The sequence below is a fragment of the Lepidochelys olivacea genome (assembly GCF_965140295.1).
Source record: "Lepidochelys olivacea isolate rLepOli2 genome assembly, chromosome: 7".
Classification (NCBI taxonomy): Eukaryota; Metazoa; Chordata; order Testudines; family Cheloniidae; genus Lepidochelys; species Lepidochelys olivacea.
In genome coordinates this window covers 124,877,832-124,895,214 of record NC_140417.1, presented here as the reverse complement: position 1 = coordinate 124,895,214, position 17,383 = coordinate 124,877,832, and the positions used below count along the sequence as shown (strand labels likewise).

Sequence of the window (17,383 nt, the reverse complement as noted above, 5' to 3'; positions counted from 1 at the left end):
CCTGCCTTCTTAAAACTGTTACTTTCCTTAATTTTGTACCATGGATAAGACTATGATAATTGCAAGGTTTGGGTCTCACTTCACTGCTTAACATAGGTAAACGAGACACATCTTGCTGCTTAGCTGAGCAAGTTTTTGCCTGTAACAGCTTAGGCATTTTAAATGAAACAGTACATATCAAACTGATCTAAGAAAGTAACTTTGTTCCAATCTGAATTATAATTCCTTAGTTAAAAACGAAACATTACAAAAGACCCAATGATAGGAATGCACCCACAATTTATTTACAGGTACCCTAAACCTCTGTCTCAGGCATTTGGGAAGAGTCCATCATTATTGTATTGGGTCAACCGCTGAAGCGCCACTAAAGGGAGCACAAAAACAAACACAAGCACTTTGGGTAGAACCCAAAAAGTGTGTTTTAGTTGATTTTTAAAACTTTCTGCAGGATTTTTGTAAAGTAGTATATTTTGTTTATATTGGGTTAATGTAGGGGCCTACTCAATGGTCTGGTTGTAATATAAAACAACGTAACATGTGGGAAGAGTTGGGGAAGGAGAGATCAGGTAATTCAATGACAAAAAAAAAAAATGTTAATGCAGAGTTAAGGTAGTGTGGTGGTATGCCATCCCCTTGGAGTTGGAGTTGAGCAAAATTCAAACTTCTGAAAATCATGAAAACCAGTTAATGTTGGTCATGTAACCTTAACTCTGCCCACCTTCAACAATGCCCCACTAGACCCCATTAACATACATACCTTTACTCTGCCAACCCCACAGTTGCTGAAAGTATAAGCACTTCACCTCCTTTTACAACCAGTTCACTCTCACCCTCAAGATTCCATTACAGATAACAATTTCCTAATTCAAAAAGTGTTACATCCAAGATGGGGGAATTTTATATTACACTTCATCTTGACAGATGAAGAATTGATCACAGAACTAAAAATTAATGGCAGGTTAGGTACAAATGATCGTGACTTGATCACATGTATGATGTGCAAACAGAATAAATCCAGACTAGTAAAATATATAACTGGTGCTTTAAAAAGGGCCAATTTCACAAAACTGAAAGCAATTATGAGCCAATTCAGCTGGGAGAAAGAATTTAAAGAGAAAGATCTGAATGGTAATTGGGAACTCTTTAAGAGCATTTTACTAGATGCTCAGAAAGCCACAATCAAGAAAGAAGGTTGTGCTGGTTAAAATACCAACCTGGCTTAGAGGGGAAGTGATAGCAGCTATAAAGTATTTTGTGTGTGTGTGTGGAGTTCATTAATATATGCAAATGGTAGAACTGTCAATAATAACAAAGAAAAAGACAGAAGTGTTCAATAATTATTTCTGTTCTATATAAAAGAAAAAGCAGGATGATGTATTCATATCAGATTATGCTGTATTTCCAGTCCAACAGTAACTAAGGAGGATGTTAAACAACAACTACTAAAGTAAGACAGCTTTAAATCAGTCCATATGGATAACTTGGATGTAAGAGTTTTTAAAGAGCTGTATGAGGAGCTCACTGGACTGTTAATGTTGATTATTTTAGTAAATTTTGGAATGCTGGGGACATTAGGAAAAACTTCCTAGCTGTCAGGGTAGTTAAGAACTGGAATAAATTGCCTAGGGAGGTTGTGTCATTGAAGGTTTTAAGAACAGGTTAGACAAACACTTGTTAGGGACAGTCTAATTATTATTTAGCCCAGCCTTGAGTGTAGAGGATGGACTAGATCAGCAGTTCTCAGGTAGGGGTGTGGGACCCCCTGGGGGACCATGAGCAGGTTACAAGGGGTCTGCCAAACAGGGCCGGTGTTAGACTCACTAGGGCTCAGGGCAGAAAGCCGAAGCCTTGCCATGCAAGGCTGAAGCCCAATGCCCCAAGCCCTACCACCTGGGCCTGAAGCCAAAGCCTGGGCAGCTTAACTTGTGGGGCCCTGGTGGCATGTGGTCTGAGCCAACTGCCCTGCTTGCTATCCCCCAACGCTGGTGCTGGCCTTTATATGCACAAAAACAGTTTTTGTGGAACAGGTGGGGCGTAGTTTTTATAGCACATTGAGGGGGCTTCAGAAAGAAAAAGAACCTCTGGACTAATGACCTATTGAGATCCCTTCCAGTTTCACACTTCTATGATTCTGTGACAGCCAGGTACTCTCATGTGCTAATAGCGCTGCAACCCCCGATGTCTCCAACAGCCTAATATACACAACAGAAAACCCCGGCAGAATCCTCTCCAAGACAGCTTTCAAAGTGGATAGGCAACTATCCAGTACACCTCTCTAAAATCTAGACATATTAGGAACGTATATTGCCCCCATTACAACAGTATCTGAATACCGCATAATCTAACGTATTTATCTTCCCAACAGTCCATGAGGAATGGAAGCACTACTAGCCACACCTGACAGATGGGGAACTAAGTAACTACAGGAGCCTGTGACAGAGCAAGGAATCAAACCCAAGTCTCCTAAGTCCCAGACGAGCACCCGAACCACTTAGCTAGCCTTCCTGTCCAGGTAGAAAACACATCCCATCCAGTGTGAACTCATCCATTCCACTAGAGTCCTCAGTAGGGTTGACCACAGAGGTGGAGCCAATGGTATCGAAGATTGTGGGTAGATTTTTAAGTCTGGACAGTTTTGTCTAGAGGAGACTCAACCACTAGTGGACACCATGTAGTCTCCATGCTATCTCCAGACCAAAAACCTGATAGAAATAAAAAATATCCGAGGATTGTGTCAAAGTGGCAGTTACCTCATCATCTTTTCCATGAAGTGGCAATTGCTCTGGCTGACTGAGCTTAAATATTCTAGGGGTTTGGAGAGGGTGGAGATGGGAAGGACAGTCTGCCTGTATATGCTGCCTCTCTTTTTAATCTGCCTTGCTGCTGATGCTTTATATCAGGATTTCTCAAACTTTTTAATATTATGGACACATTTTAATAGAGGTATTGTCTCACTGACCACCTTCCCTTCCTTTGTGACCCTTCTCTTCCATTCATGAGGACATAACATCTTTGCAACAATTGTTTACGTGGAAAAGCAGTATTAGGAAAGTGACATTTTATCTATTGTAACACACCTTAGCAACTGGAAACCAAGACAAGCTGGCCCCATGTGACCAACCAGCTTTCTTCTGAGCATCAGCCAATGCTCCACCGACCAGACTTTGGGACCTTCTTCTTAGTTGTTCCTTCAAACCAACCCCAAAGACCACAGGATGGTAAAGAATGAAAGATTTTCTGTAATTGTCTATATACTACATGTAAATAATCTCTTTTTACCTTTAAATAGGTCATTCCATCTTGGGGCAAGGTTGTTGGTTTATTTAAAAAAAACAAAAAATGTGTATTAAACTTTGAAAGGAAAGTGGGGTTTGATTTTTAGTATTGTATTATACAGGTGAAAGCTGAGGTTCTGCAAATAAAGCACCCACATTCTGAGATCCTAACAGGCTGTCAGGAAGCTCACTTTCACCTAACAAGAAACCAGGCAGACAGACACTATACGATCCATCGTCTACAGCCAAGCTCTGCGATACAACCGCATTTGCTCCAACCCCTCAGACAGAGACAAACACCTACAAGATCTCTGTCAAGCTTTCTTACAACTACAATACCCACCTGCAGAAGTAAAGAAACAGATTGATAGAGCCAGAAGAGTTCCCAGAAGTTACCTACTACAGGACAGGCCTAACAAAGAAAATAACAGAACGCCACTAGCCGTCACCTTCAGCCCCCAACTAAAACCCCTCCAACGCATTATTAAGGATCTACAACCTATCCTAAAGGATGACCCAACACTCTCACAAATCTTGGGAGACAGGCCAGTCCTTGCCTACAGACAGCCCCGCAACCTGAAGCAAATACTCACCAACAACCACATACCACACAACAGAACCACTAACCCAGGAACTTATCCTTGCAACAAAACCCGTTGCCAATTGTGCCCACATATCTATTCAGGGGACACCATCACAGGGCCTAATCACATCAGCCACACTATCAGAGGCTCGTATACCTGCACATCCACCAATGTGATATATGCCATCATGTGCCAGCAACGCCCCTCTGCCATGTACATTGGTCAAACTGGACAGTCTCTACGTAAAAGAATAAATGGACACAAATCAGATGTCAAGAATTATAACATTCATAAACCAGTCGGAGAACACTTCAATCTCTCTGGTCACGCGATCACAGACATGAAGGTCGCTATCTTAAAACAAAAAAACTTCAAATCCAGACTCCAGCGAGAAACTGCTGAATTGGAATTCATTTGCAAATTGGATACTATTAATTTAGGCTTAAATAGAGACTTGGAGTGGCTAAGTCATTATGCAAGGTAGCCTGTTTCCTCTTGTTTTTTCCTACCCCCCCCCCCCCAGATGTTCTGGTTTAACTTGGATTTTAACTTGAAGAGTGGTCAGTTTGGATGAGCTATTACCAGCAGGAGAGTGAGTTTGTGTGTGTATGGGGGTGGGGGGGATGTGAGAACCTGGATTTATGCAGGAAATAGCCCAGCTTGATTGTCATGCACATTGTGTAAAGAGTTGTCACTTTGGATGGGCTATCACCAGCAGGAGAGTGAATTTGTGTGGGGGGGTGGAGGGTGAGAAAACCTGGATTTGTGCTGGAAATCACTTTAGATAAGCTATTACCAGCAGGACAGTGAGGTGGGAATAGGTATTGTTTCATATTCTCTGTGTATATATAAAGCCTGCTGCAGTTTCCACGATATGCATCTGAGGAAGTGAGCTGTAGCTCACGAAAGCTTATGCTCTAATAAATTGGTTAGTCTCTAAGGTGCCACAAGTCCTCCTTTTCTTTTTGCAGACACTATACAGAAGATTTAAGGGGGGGAGGGGAAGCAGGGCTGGCCAGAACTCACAAAATACAACCTTAGATGCACTAGAAAACCTAGATCATCCTCGAAAGCCACCAACAAGAAACTATGTGTTGGCAAGAGGAATTGAAGCCTGGTTTACAATTTCCTACAATGCTTGCTTTTATAGAAACATGCTTCTTCAGCATGACTACTTTCCATCCGAGACAGAACCTAATCAAAAGATATTCTAGAGTGTTTGACACACACCTTGTGAAAGCAATATCTACATTGTTCCAAATGCCATTTTGCTAGTGAATTTTTGACAAGTAGCTAAATATCTTCGATAACTCTAGAAGACCACACCATTGCTAATGATTCCATTTCCAAACTAACGTGTGGCTAAGCTGAATTTGGGTGCATGACTAAACACAGACTGGAACTGCCCTTTGGCAAGAGCAGGAACACAAGGCTATGTACTGCATCTGTGTGAGATCCAAGAAACACAGCACATGTCTGAGGTGCTAGTATAAAATTCCCAAATAAAAACTATATTAAAGTGGAGTTAAGTTTGAAAGTACATATTGGTAATTTAAGGTAAACTATATTACAGAGATGTTATAATTATCTCAAAACAGCATTATAAATCCAGGAAATTCACAGTTGGGGTTAAGTTTAAGACATCCAAAACATGTTAAGGAATGTAAATACACAATCAGAACATTCAAACCACCTGTAGCGCTGTCATAGGGCTTGCCTATACAGTGGGGTAATGTGCACTACAGGGGTGTTCCAAATTAACAGGTTCATGTAGATCATGCTGGTGTGCTCTCAAGGTTCTCTAGTGTACTTTAATATACCTTTAGTGAGCACCAGTAAGGTCTGCATGGACTGATTAATGTGCAACACATCAGTGCATTTTAAAAATCACACCTCCACATGTGCACATTACTCCATCATGTAGACAAGCCAGTAATCTCTTCATACTTCCTATATAAAATAGCTGAAGCTCCCTCCAGGGGCATCTTCCATTGGTGTGCTGTTGGCCACTGTTATGCAAGGAGCATCTAGGAGCTAAGCTGAGTAGGCCTTTCTGCCTGGAAAATTCATGTGTTCTTTTGTTTTTGCATGCAAACAGATACAGAATTGGCTCTCTAAACTTTAAGGTTAATTTCATTGAACACAGACTGACTCAAGCTTATTCCACTCATCTTATTATCTTGACCTGATTCAACCAACTGGCCTTGAAATGAAAATGAAAGTTTTAATTAATACAAAATGCTCAGAACAAATATTTGAGAAATTCAATAGTTTCAATATGAACATAGGATGATTTTATTCTTCTTTTTTCATTGGCCTTGTATTGCCAATCATAACAAAAGTGTTTTTGCCTTGAATATTATCCTTCCTGATTGAAACCAAATTCCACACAGAAATTCAGAGAAATATGCCTAACTGAAGCTTCAGGAATTTGGCTTGTTTCACTTTGAATAAGAAAATCCTCAAACACAGGAACTTTTATCATCTCACTTTGGCTCCCATATGGGATATCACTCTGTGAGCCTGTTAGAATAATCTCTTGATCAGTGACGGGGCTTTTGTTTTGGATACCAAGAGATATATCTTTGGCCATCTGAATTTCTTTGCTAAGGGTGGAGGGGATCTGTTGCTGGCTTACTCAGTTTATTGTTCAGCTGTGTTTCCCCTTGCTATAGAGGATATGGAAGGTAGGTGTTTTTGAGATCTTGTTAGGAAGGTGTGTGGTTCCATGTAATGGAGAACCCTACCTAATTCTTCCACATCCCTTGGTCTACAGAATAGTTCTCATGGTGTCCATCGGATAAAATGTGATGGGCCTCTAGGAACTGATGTAGATCTTTGAAAAGTCCATTCACTCTCTTGCTTTTGGTGCAATATCTCAACACAATGCGGTGCTGGTGAAACAGAGAGGCTGGTGAAGCTCAGGGCTGAGTCTATTAAAATGATCTACATACTTATATGGCCCCCCTCACTTAGTATCAAAACACCCAAACAGTAGGTCTCTTTTAGGAACAAGTCCCCTTCTGACAGGGTAACTGTTTTTTTCCACCCCACCAATCATACTACAGTGGTCACTGTTTCCATTTTTTATGACTCAGAGCATTGGGCAACATTCTTCTGTTCTGCCTTCCTCTTTTTTCAGTTATTTTGCAAAGAAGAAAACAGAACTCTTTCTTTGAGAATGGGGCTTAATGGGAAACTTCTTGAGAATATGGAAAAAAGTTTGCAGATTACTGACATGGAGGGAGAATCTATATGGGCTAAGTCTAAATTCTGCAGGTGAAAGTGTGTCTAACTTATTTTCCTCTTTTATCTTTAAAATATTAAATTACCTATTTTTTTTTTAATAACTTGAGTCTTTATATTTATGCTTGAGTTCTGGTTTCCTAGTGACCCTAAGGCAGGTCACTACTTCTTACCACAAGATTAATCTGTTTCCTTACCACCTTCTTCCAAAAGTATTAGAGCTGTAAAACAGGGTGATGCAGCATGGGGTGGAAAGGAAGTATTGTAAATGACAGAGTTTCACTTGTAGGACTGAGTCAGTAAGAAAAATGGACAACTTCTATTAGGAAGAATTACCCCTTAATATTCACTAGAGTACTTTATTTTAGTCGTCTTTCCTTTGAGCAGATGGCCTTCCAGTCTCTTGTAGCACGGGAGGGTGGTCTGGGGGAGGAATGATCCTAAGGGCTCAGAAAGGATGCAGAATATTCAAAAGTGGAGTGGGTAATTGGGGGATGAATGGGAGTTGCTCATAGCAGATGATGAGGTTGTCTTCCTAATGAGAAACATCCACTTCTAAGTATACAGAGCACAGCATCTGCCTGGGCATGCAGATGTAAGCCTACAAAATGTGATAGTTCTTTCTGAAACTGTAGGTTTGAGCTGCAGGGTGAGGTACAACTGATTTTAGCTCTGAAGAAGGCATCTTCTAATGCCCCAGGCCCCAGTCACTTAGTTATAGGCTCTGCTATTTCTCTGGTTCTAGGGCAGCACCTTTGGTATAGCTGATAATCCTCTGTTACGCCCTAAGTCCTTACTAGCTCTAAAGCAACTTGAACTATTAGAAGAAGTATATTGCCTGGAGACTATAACTGGCATACCAGGTCAGTGGTCCGCATAGTCCAGTACTAGCTGCTTCAAAGGAAGGTGGTAGAAACCATGCAGTAGCCAGCTACGGACTAATCTGACCCTAGGGAAAGTTTCTTGCAATGCTCAAGTCATGAGTAACTGACTAAAGCATGGGGGTTTACAGCCCCTGTTTTTCAGACTAATGTTTATCATCATTGTGTGTCTAATTCTTTGACATTTACTAATCTTTTAGCCTTAATCTTGCATCATTCACTTGCGTAGGCTACACAGAAGGGTTCACATACTCAAGGCCAGAAAGGACCACTAGGATCATCTAGTCTGACCTGTATAACACAGAACATGGAACTAATTCCTAGAGAAGATCTGTTAGAAAAACATCCAATCTTGATTTTAAGATGGTCAGTGATGGAGAATCCACCCCAACCCTTGGCAAATGGTTCCAATTGCTAATCATCATAGAAACATAGGGCTGGAAGGGACTCCGAGAAGTCATCAAGTCCAGCCCCACCCTCTGCTATGGCAGGACCAAATAAACCTAGACCGCCCCTGAGGGGTGTTTGTCCAACCCCCTTTCAAAAACTTCCAATAATGGGGATTCCCCAACCTTCCTTGGAAGCCTATTCCAGAGCTCAACTATCCTTACACAGAGAAAGTTATTAATATCTAGCCTAATCTACAGTAAGGGAGATTTAAGACCATTACTTCTTAGCCTACCTTCAGTAGACAATGAGAACAATTAATCACCGTCTTCTTTAGAACAGCCCTTAGCATAGTTGAAGACTGTTTTCAAGTCCACCTCAGTCTTCTTTTCTCAAGAATAACATGCCCAGTTTTTCTGATGGTTCATCAGAGGATAGGTTTTTCTAAATCTTTTATCATTTTTGTTGCTTTTCTCTGTACTTTCCCCAATTTGTCCATACCTTTCCTAGCGCATGGCGCCCAGAACTGGACACAGTAGTCCAGAGCCAAGTAAAGTGGGACAATTACCTCCTGTGTCTTCCATAACACTCTTGTTAATACACCCTAGAATATTAGCCTTTTTCACAGCTGCATCATATTGATTCACATTCAGTTTGTGATCCACTACAATCTACAGCTCCTTTTTGGCAGCAATACCACCTAGCCAGTTATTCTCTGGGTAGTAGATGTGCATTTGACTTTCTGTTCCTAAGTGTACTACCTTGCACTTGTCTTTACTGAATTTCATCTTGTTGAATTCAGATCAATTCTCCAATTTGTCAAGGGCATTTTGAATTCTAATACTATCCCAACAAAGTGCTTGCAACCCTCTCAATTTATAAGCACACTCTCCATCCATTATCCAAATCATATATGAAAATACTGCATAGTATCAGACCCCAGGACTGACCCCTGCGGAATCCCATTAAATATGCCCTCCCAGTTTGACAGCAAACCATTCATAACTAATTGATGAGTATGGTCTTCCAATCAGTTATGCAACCACCTCATAGTAATTTAATCTAGACATTTCCCTAGTTTGAGAATGTATGTGGGACTGTGTCAAAAGCCTTATTTTAAAAATCAAGATATACCACATCTACTGCTTCCCTCCCTTGTAGGCCACTAACTCACTCACAGAAGGAATTTAGGCTGGTTTGGCATTTGTTCTTAACAAATCCATGCTGGCTATTCCCTACAACCCTATTATTAGGTGCTTACAAAATGATTGCTTAATAGTTTGTTCCAGTGTCTTTCCAGGTATCAAGGTTGGGCTGAGTGGTCTATAATTCCCCAGGTCCTCTTTCTTCCCCTTTTTAAAGATAGGGACTATGTTTGTCCTTCTCCAGTCTCCTAGGACTTCACCTGTCCTCCAGGAGTTCTCAAAGAAACCTGCTAACTGTTCTGAGATTCCTTTAGCTAGCTCCTTACGTACCCTAAAATGAATTTCATCCGGCACTGCCAACTTGAATACATATAAACTAGGGCTGTAGCATAATTGCAGTTAACTCATGCGATTGACTCAAAAAATAATAGATATTAATCGCAGTTTTAATCACATTGTTAAACAATAGAATACCAACTGAAATGTATTAAACATTTTCGGGTGTTTTTCTACCTTTTCACATATATTGATTTTAATTACAAACACAGAATACAAACTGTACAGTGCTTACTTTGTATTACATTTGATTACAATGACAAACAAAAGAAATAGTATTTTTCAATTCACCTCATACAAGTACTGTAGTGCGATCTCTATCGTGAAAGTGCAACTTACTAACGTAGATTTTTTTGTTACATAACGGCACTCCATAACAAAACAATGTAAAACTTTAGAGCCTACAAGTCCACTGAGTCCTACTTCTTGTTCAGCCAATCGCTAAGAGAAACAAGTTTGCTTACGTGTACGGGAGATAATTATGCCCGCTTCTTATCTACACTGTCACCTGAAAGTGAGAACACCCCGTCTGCATGGCACTTTTGTAGCCAGCCTTGCAAGGTATTTACATGCCAGATATGCTAAGGATTCATATGCCTCTTCACGTGTCAGCCACCATTCCAGCTGACATGCTTCCATGCTGATGATGCTTGTTAAAAAAAAAGTGTTAGTTAGATTTATGACTGAACTCCTTGGAGGAAAATTGTATGTCTCCTGCTCCATGGTTTTACCTGCATTCTGCCATACACATTTTGTGTTATGGTAGGCTGTGATGACGACCCAGCATATGTTGTTTGGTTTAAGAACATTTTCACTACAGATTTGACAAAACACAAAGAAGGTTCCAATATAAGATTTCTAAAGATAGCTACAGCACTCGACCCAAAGTTTAAAAATCTGAAGTGCCTTCCAAAAATCTCAGAGGGATGAGGTGTGGAGCATGCTTTCAGAAGTCTTAAAAGAGCAACACACTGATGCAGAAACTACAGAACCCAAACCACCACAAAAGAAAATCAACTTTCTGCTGGTGGCATCTGACTCAGATGATGAAAATGAGCATGTGTCAGACCGCACTGCTTTGGATCGTTATCAAGCAGAACCAGTCATTGTTGGCATGGACGTATGCCCTCTGCAATGGTGGTCGAAGCATGAAGGGACATATGACTCTTTAGCACATCTGGCACGTAAATATCTTGCGATGCTGGCTACAACAGTGCTATGCAAACACCTATTGTCACTTTCAGGTGATATTGTACATAAGAAGCAGGTAGCATTATCTCTGCAAATGTAAACAAAACTTGTTTGCCTGGGCGATTGGCTGAACAAGAAGTAGGACTGAGTAGACTTGTAGGCTTTAAAGTTTGATATTGTTTTATTTTTGAATGCAGGTTTTTTTGTAAATAATTCTACATTTGTAAGTTCAACTTTCATGATAAAGAGATTGCACTACAGTATTTGTATTAGGTAAACTGAAAAATACTATTTATTTTGTTTTTTACAGTGCAAATATTTGTAATCAAAAATATAAAGTGAGCACTGTACACTGTGTAGTGTGTTGTAATTAAAATCAGTATATTTGAAAATACAGAAAACATCCAAAATATTTAAATGGTATTCTATTATTGTTTTATCATGTGATTAAAAAAAGTAATCATGATTAATCGCTTGACAGCCCTAATGTAAACTTATCTAAATATACTTTAACCTATTCTTTCCCTATTTTGGCTTGTATTCCTTCCTCATTATTAATTATTATTATTAACTGTGTTAAGTATCCTGTCACCATCAACTTTTTTAGTTATCCTCACTATTAAAAATGTACACCTTGTTTCCAGTCTGAATTTGTTTAGCTTCAGCTTCCATTGGATGACATCATACCTTTGTCTGCTAGACTGAAGAGCACATCATCAAATATTTGTTATCCATGTTAGTACTTATAATAGATTGTAATTAAGTTGCCCGTTAGCCTTCTCTTTCCTAAGAGAAACAGATTGAGTTCCTTAAGTCTATCGTTATAAGGCAGGTTTTCTAATCCTTTAATCATTTGTGTGGCTCTTCTCTGAACCCTCTCCAATTTATCAACATCCTTCTTGAACTACGGACATCAGACCTGGATACAATATTCCAGTACCACCCACACAAGTAGAATAACTTCTCTATTCCTACTCAAGGATTTCCCTGTTTATCCATCCCAGGATCACATTAGCTCTTTTAGCACACTGGGAACTCTTATTTAGCTGGTTAGCCATGCATCCCCAATCTTTTTCAGAGTCACTGCTTCCCAGCATAGAGTCCCCCATCCTGTAAGCAGGGCCTACACTGAGTGTGTGCGGGCGTTGTTTGCTTGCACCAACTTACCAAGTGATCCAGATCAGTGAGCTATCCTCATTATTTACCATTTCCCCAATTTTTGGATCACCTGCAAACGTTATCAGTGATGACATTGTGTTTTCTTCCAGGTCACTGATAAAAATGCTAAATAGCAGAGGGCCAAGAATCGATCCCTGCAAGACCCCCCACTAGAAATACACCTGCTCAATGACAATTCTTTGTTTACAATTACAGCTTGAGAACTACCAGTTAGCTGGCTTTTATTCCATTTAATGTGTGCCATGTTGATTTTGTATCATTCTAGTTTTTTTAACCAAAATATCATGTGGAACTAAGTCAAATGCTGTACAGAAGTCTAAGCTTATTACATCAATACTATTACCTTTCTCACCCAAAAAATCCCTTCAAAAAATTGTATCACAATCTATTTTCCATAAACCCATGTTGATTGTCCTTCATTATATCACCCTCCTTTAATTCTTTATTAATCAGCTGCTGTATCAGCGATGCTATTATCCTAAGGATAAAAGAACCCTCATTAACAGCTGAAATCTGTTGTTTCAATTTCACTAGATGTAATTTTGTTAGGAGTATAAACAAAAATGCACCCAATTTACTTTCACCTTCCTGTTTGTTTTGTGTACCTCTCAGTTATTTGCCTCAACTAAAAGTCCCACTTTTATTCACACTATCCTCATACTTTAGTCTAAGCATAGCCAAAGCACTTGCCAGCAAATCACTATATTTAAGAGGAGGTGATCAGAACTGAAGACCATATTCAAAGTTATGTTGTACCCATTTGCAAACTCGATATTTTCTATCCCATTCTTTACACATAATTATACACGGTTTAATTTGACCATGGGTGTTTACTGTGCATATGTTTTTATTAATATGTCAAAATTATGCCCAGGTCTCTTTCATAAATTGATAGCTAATTTAGAATCACCCCATATCTGTGCAGTTCAAATTATACCTTCCAATGTACATTACTCAACTTGCATCTCCACTCTTTTTCCTGCTAGGTACCCTTTTGCAAGTTTAAGAAATTATCTTCAGGTTTATCATTTCATGAGATGAAGAAGCGGGTGAACAGTTCACACCAGATATACTATACATGCCCTGGGTACCTCACAATTATCCTTCTGAAGCCTTGAAAAGTGACCAGTCAGTCCTACTTTGCTTGGGTGGAACCCATACTTTCCCCTTGGAGTAGTCCTATTTTGAGTCTGGTAGGAGCTCTCTCCCTGGAAGCAATGGGAGCAGCTCTGGACAGGAATGGTATAGAACAGAAAGACCGCTATACAGCACTAGGTTTCTTCTAGGGTTAGCTCGCCACATTTGCCTTGCATTGGCAGAGCATGATTAGCTGCTGCAGGGTCTCAGAATGTTTAATCAAAACCGAGCAAGTAACTCTCTCCATCTGGGAATGTAAAACTATTAGGAAGACAAGTGCTCACAGCTCTTGAGCCTTCCGACACAGCTGTCGGAAGTGGAAAAAAAACTGGCTGGCACCTCAAAAAGAGGTCTTACTACTACTTAACAACAGAGCTGGTTTTGCCCCAGATGTTCCTTGGAGACTGAAGGAACACGGAGGATCAGTGGGCCCAAAATTGAACAGCAAGATTTTCCTCCTTCCTTGCAAGGTCTCAACAAAGTAACAAACACTGCCCAAGCCCTCTGTTAAAGTCTGCTTCACACAGACCCTTTGGCTTGAAGTCTGAATTTTAGATTTTCCCTGACCTCTCCCACATGGTTCTTGAAGAATGTATCCTACAAATGCGATGCAAGAGGAACCATTGAGCAAAGGAAGGCTCAGCTTCCACTGAAACTGCCTTTATATGTCTGAGCCAGTAGTGAGCACTATAGCCATTGAATTATACTATGCAAGAAAAGCTTGTTTGAAACCTGGCGCAACGCTACTTCCTGTCTCCTCAGCAACTGTGTACACTAGCCCTCAGTACAATTTACAGGAGCCTTACAAGATCTACTGCAAATTAGAATGTGCATAGCAGAATGGGAGGCAGTCAGCAGCACCACACGGGGGGAAGAAACAGACTCAAGCAGCTGGACCTAAAAGTGGTAGAGGATGAAGTACCACAGCTGCCCCTTGCATAGTCAGACACAAATGATAATAGGAACACTATGGATGTGCACACAAATGCCCCTGACCTTATGTAAGCCTTCTTTTCCTTACACACACACATATGTTGGTCATTTCTCCCTACACAATTCTTAACAGAGTAAGCTCTCCGGGACAGGACTGTGTCAAGCTCTCCATAAAGTGTCCTGCACACCTATTGAATCAATATTGGCACAGATAATTTTGGATTGTAAAAGAACCATATAGGTAATTTTGTATAGCAAGCCTACACAGCACCACCTGACTCACTGTGCTCAGTGCTAAAAGTTTTACTTTGTAAACTACAGGGGCATAATGCAGGGCAGTTTAGGCTACACTAACTTTTATTAAGTAATTTGTAACCATTGTTACTAGTAACAAAAGTTTCAAAAGCCCGATTTAATACCTCTGAACCAGTATCCAAGTATTCTAGTCTATCAGGGTTTGGTAACAAAAGAGCTAGACTGTCTATCCCCAATGAACTCAAAATCAGAAAGGCCCAAGGAGTCTTCCTGGCATAGTTCAGCAGGGAGGTCTGCAAAATCCTAGTTTTCCACAATGACAAAGGAAGCAACAGCAACAAGGACACTACAAAGGGTATTTCTATTCCCTGTGCCCCTACACCAAGTGCACCCTGTAAAGAATGTAGCAGGAGACACTCAGATCCAGGGTCATTATGATTTTAGCCCAAGTCCTTGGGGAATGCTGATGCATGAGGAGGTGCAATGGATGCTGCAGACCCTCTTCAACTTAACCACAATTTTACCCCAACTCATTACCCACGTATGGCTGTTCAGTGGAAAGTGTAAAGTAAGTTTTGGGATGGGGCTAAACCTAGTTACTAATGAATAAAAAAAATTACATCTTTGTTAGCAACCTCAGCAACAAGAGAAAAAAAAACAACCCAGAAGTTACATGTACCATTTACTAACATGACACTCCAAAAAGTGACTAGATGCTAGTGGCACCTTAGAGACTAACCAATTTATTTGAGCATGAGCTTTCGTGAGCTACAGCTCACTTCATCGGATGGCAATTAAAGGTGGCAATTTTGCAACAGAAAAGCTTCAAAAACAGACTCCAGTGAGAAACTGCTGAGCTTGAATTAATAGGCAAACTAGATCCCATTAACTTGGGTTTGAATAGAGCCTGGGAGTGGCTGGGTCATTACACATATTGAATCTATTTCCCCATATTAAGTATCCTCACACCTTCTTGTCAACTGTCTAAATGGGCCATCTTGAATATCACTGCAAAAAATTTTTTCTCCTACTGATAAAAGCTCATCTTAATTAATTAGCCTCTTACAGTTTGTATGGCAACTTCCACTTTCTGCGTGTGTACACATGAGTTCCATTCTATGCATCCGATGAAGTGGGCTGTAGCCCACAAAAGCTTATGCCCAAATAAATGTGTTAGTCTCTAAGGTGCCACAAGGACTCCTGTTGTTTTTGCGGATACAGACTAACACAGCTGCTACTCTGACACCTTAACATTGACCTTCTTTAGATTTGCACATCCAGTGACTCAGCTGTCAACCAACTGCTTTCATAGCAGATGTGTTATCTTCTTTGCAATAAGTACCAAGAATCACTACAACTCAGAACACAGTTTAGAAGAATTTACAAGCCACTGCTATAGTTTGATAAGGCAAAAGTTATAGCTTAGGCTGCAACAGTGATTAGCAAGCTATTTCTTTTAAAAAGATGGAACAATATACTGCCATGAACTGCAGGGGTGCAGAATAAACTAACATACATAACTAGTTTAGAACTAGCTGAAATCATGCAAAAAACTAAATGCCAGTATTTCCATAAAACATTTTGCAATTTGAAATATTTAAAGTCTCTACAGACCAGAATCTCATGCATATCCATGCATTTAGATGTTTAAAATGATTTGTAAAAGTATCCTGAACACAATCCAAAGATTTTGTATGATCTTGGATTACTCTATAGTTGACTACTCAAAACAAAGGGCTAAGATTCCCCCCCCCAAAAAAAAAAGTGCCTAAAGCACCTCCCATTGTAGCAGGTCAGGATCCATAGTATTTTTAAAGACTAGCCAAATTTATTTAGGAGCCTAGCTTTAGGCAACTGGTTTTGAAAATCTTGGCTATACTATTACAGCTCTACAAACTCATTGCTGCTTCATGGTTAGCATTCTAAACCTGCAAAATGCTAATGTAGCCAATTACAATTTAACAACCCATGTGCAAATAAACTGGCAACATTTTAAAGCAAATAAAATTGTATAGGTATACTAACATCCTAGTCTTGGGATATCCAGTCAAGCTACGCAAGGAGATGTGTTTGTCCCTTGCATACTCCCAAATGTGGAAGTAGGATCAGAAACTGGATCTGGAAGAAAGGGTAAACAGCATGTTAGTTAAATTCACAGATGACACTACATGGGGAGAGGCTGCAAACATTAGTGAGGACAAAAATACAAATGGATCTAGAGAGGTTATAGATACAGCTGGAAAACAGTATGGACAAGTGTAAATACATGAGAAAAATAATCTGAAACATTCAACGATAGGGATATAGAGTGGAAAGGAGTAAGTTAAAAGAAAGCTAGGAGTGACAGTACACAGCTAGTTGGATACAGGCATTGCAAGAGGATTTTGAAGTACAGAGGCATCATCAAAAAGAGAGCAGGGAAGTGAAAATTCTTCCTTATGTGACCTTTGAGCCACTAAAGCCATCAACTTGTACCAAACCAGGGATCAAAAAATTCACTCGCCCACAGCAAATAAAAAGCTTTCCTCAGCAAATGCCACCATGTTCTGCAGAACTGATTAAATTGCTAGCTAGTATGATTCTGAAGAGAGAGTCTGCATTTGTAAGGGTGAGCATTTTAGTCAATGAAGAGGGGTCCTGCAGTGCCTCCTAGCTTTAACTAGCAGCAGAGTGAAATTAACAAGATTGGTCGGTTTCATGGCCGCTATACAGCACTCTGAGGACACCTGTTAAAGGAGCAAGAACCAGCTTTAACAGCTCTGAGCAGCAACCAAGGTAGGTACTTCACCTATTCACAGGGGAGAATAGGAAAATTTCTCTGCACCTTGCCTGAA

The 17,383-nt window shown here is 40.1% G+C and overlaps 1 protein-coding gene across 5 annotated transcripts in view; it reads right to left on the bottom strand.

The window, feature by feature from the left end:
- The window catches only part of LCOR (ligand dependent nuclear receptor corepressor), a 109,168-nt gene that overhangs the window by 65,302 nt on the left and 26,483 nt on the right, over nucleotides 1–17,383 (bottom strand). For 3 of the 5 annotated variants that reach the window (XM_084635298.1, XM_084635297.1, XM_084635302.1), the window contains exon 2: nucleotides 16,575–16,667. The exons of the other annotated variants lie outside the window; for them this stretch is intronic. In XM_084635298.1, the coding sequence (XP_084491424.1) occupies nucleotides 16,575–16,576 (2 nt within the window). In that variant the 5' untranslated portion in view covers nucleotides 16,577–16,667. The remainder of the gene's footprint in view (nucleotides 1–16,574; nucleotides 16,668–17,383) is intronic. 5 annotated transcript variants of the gene reach the window in all.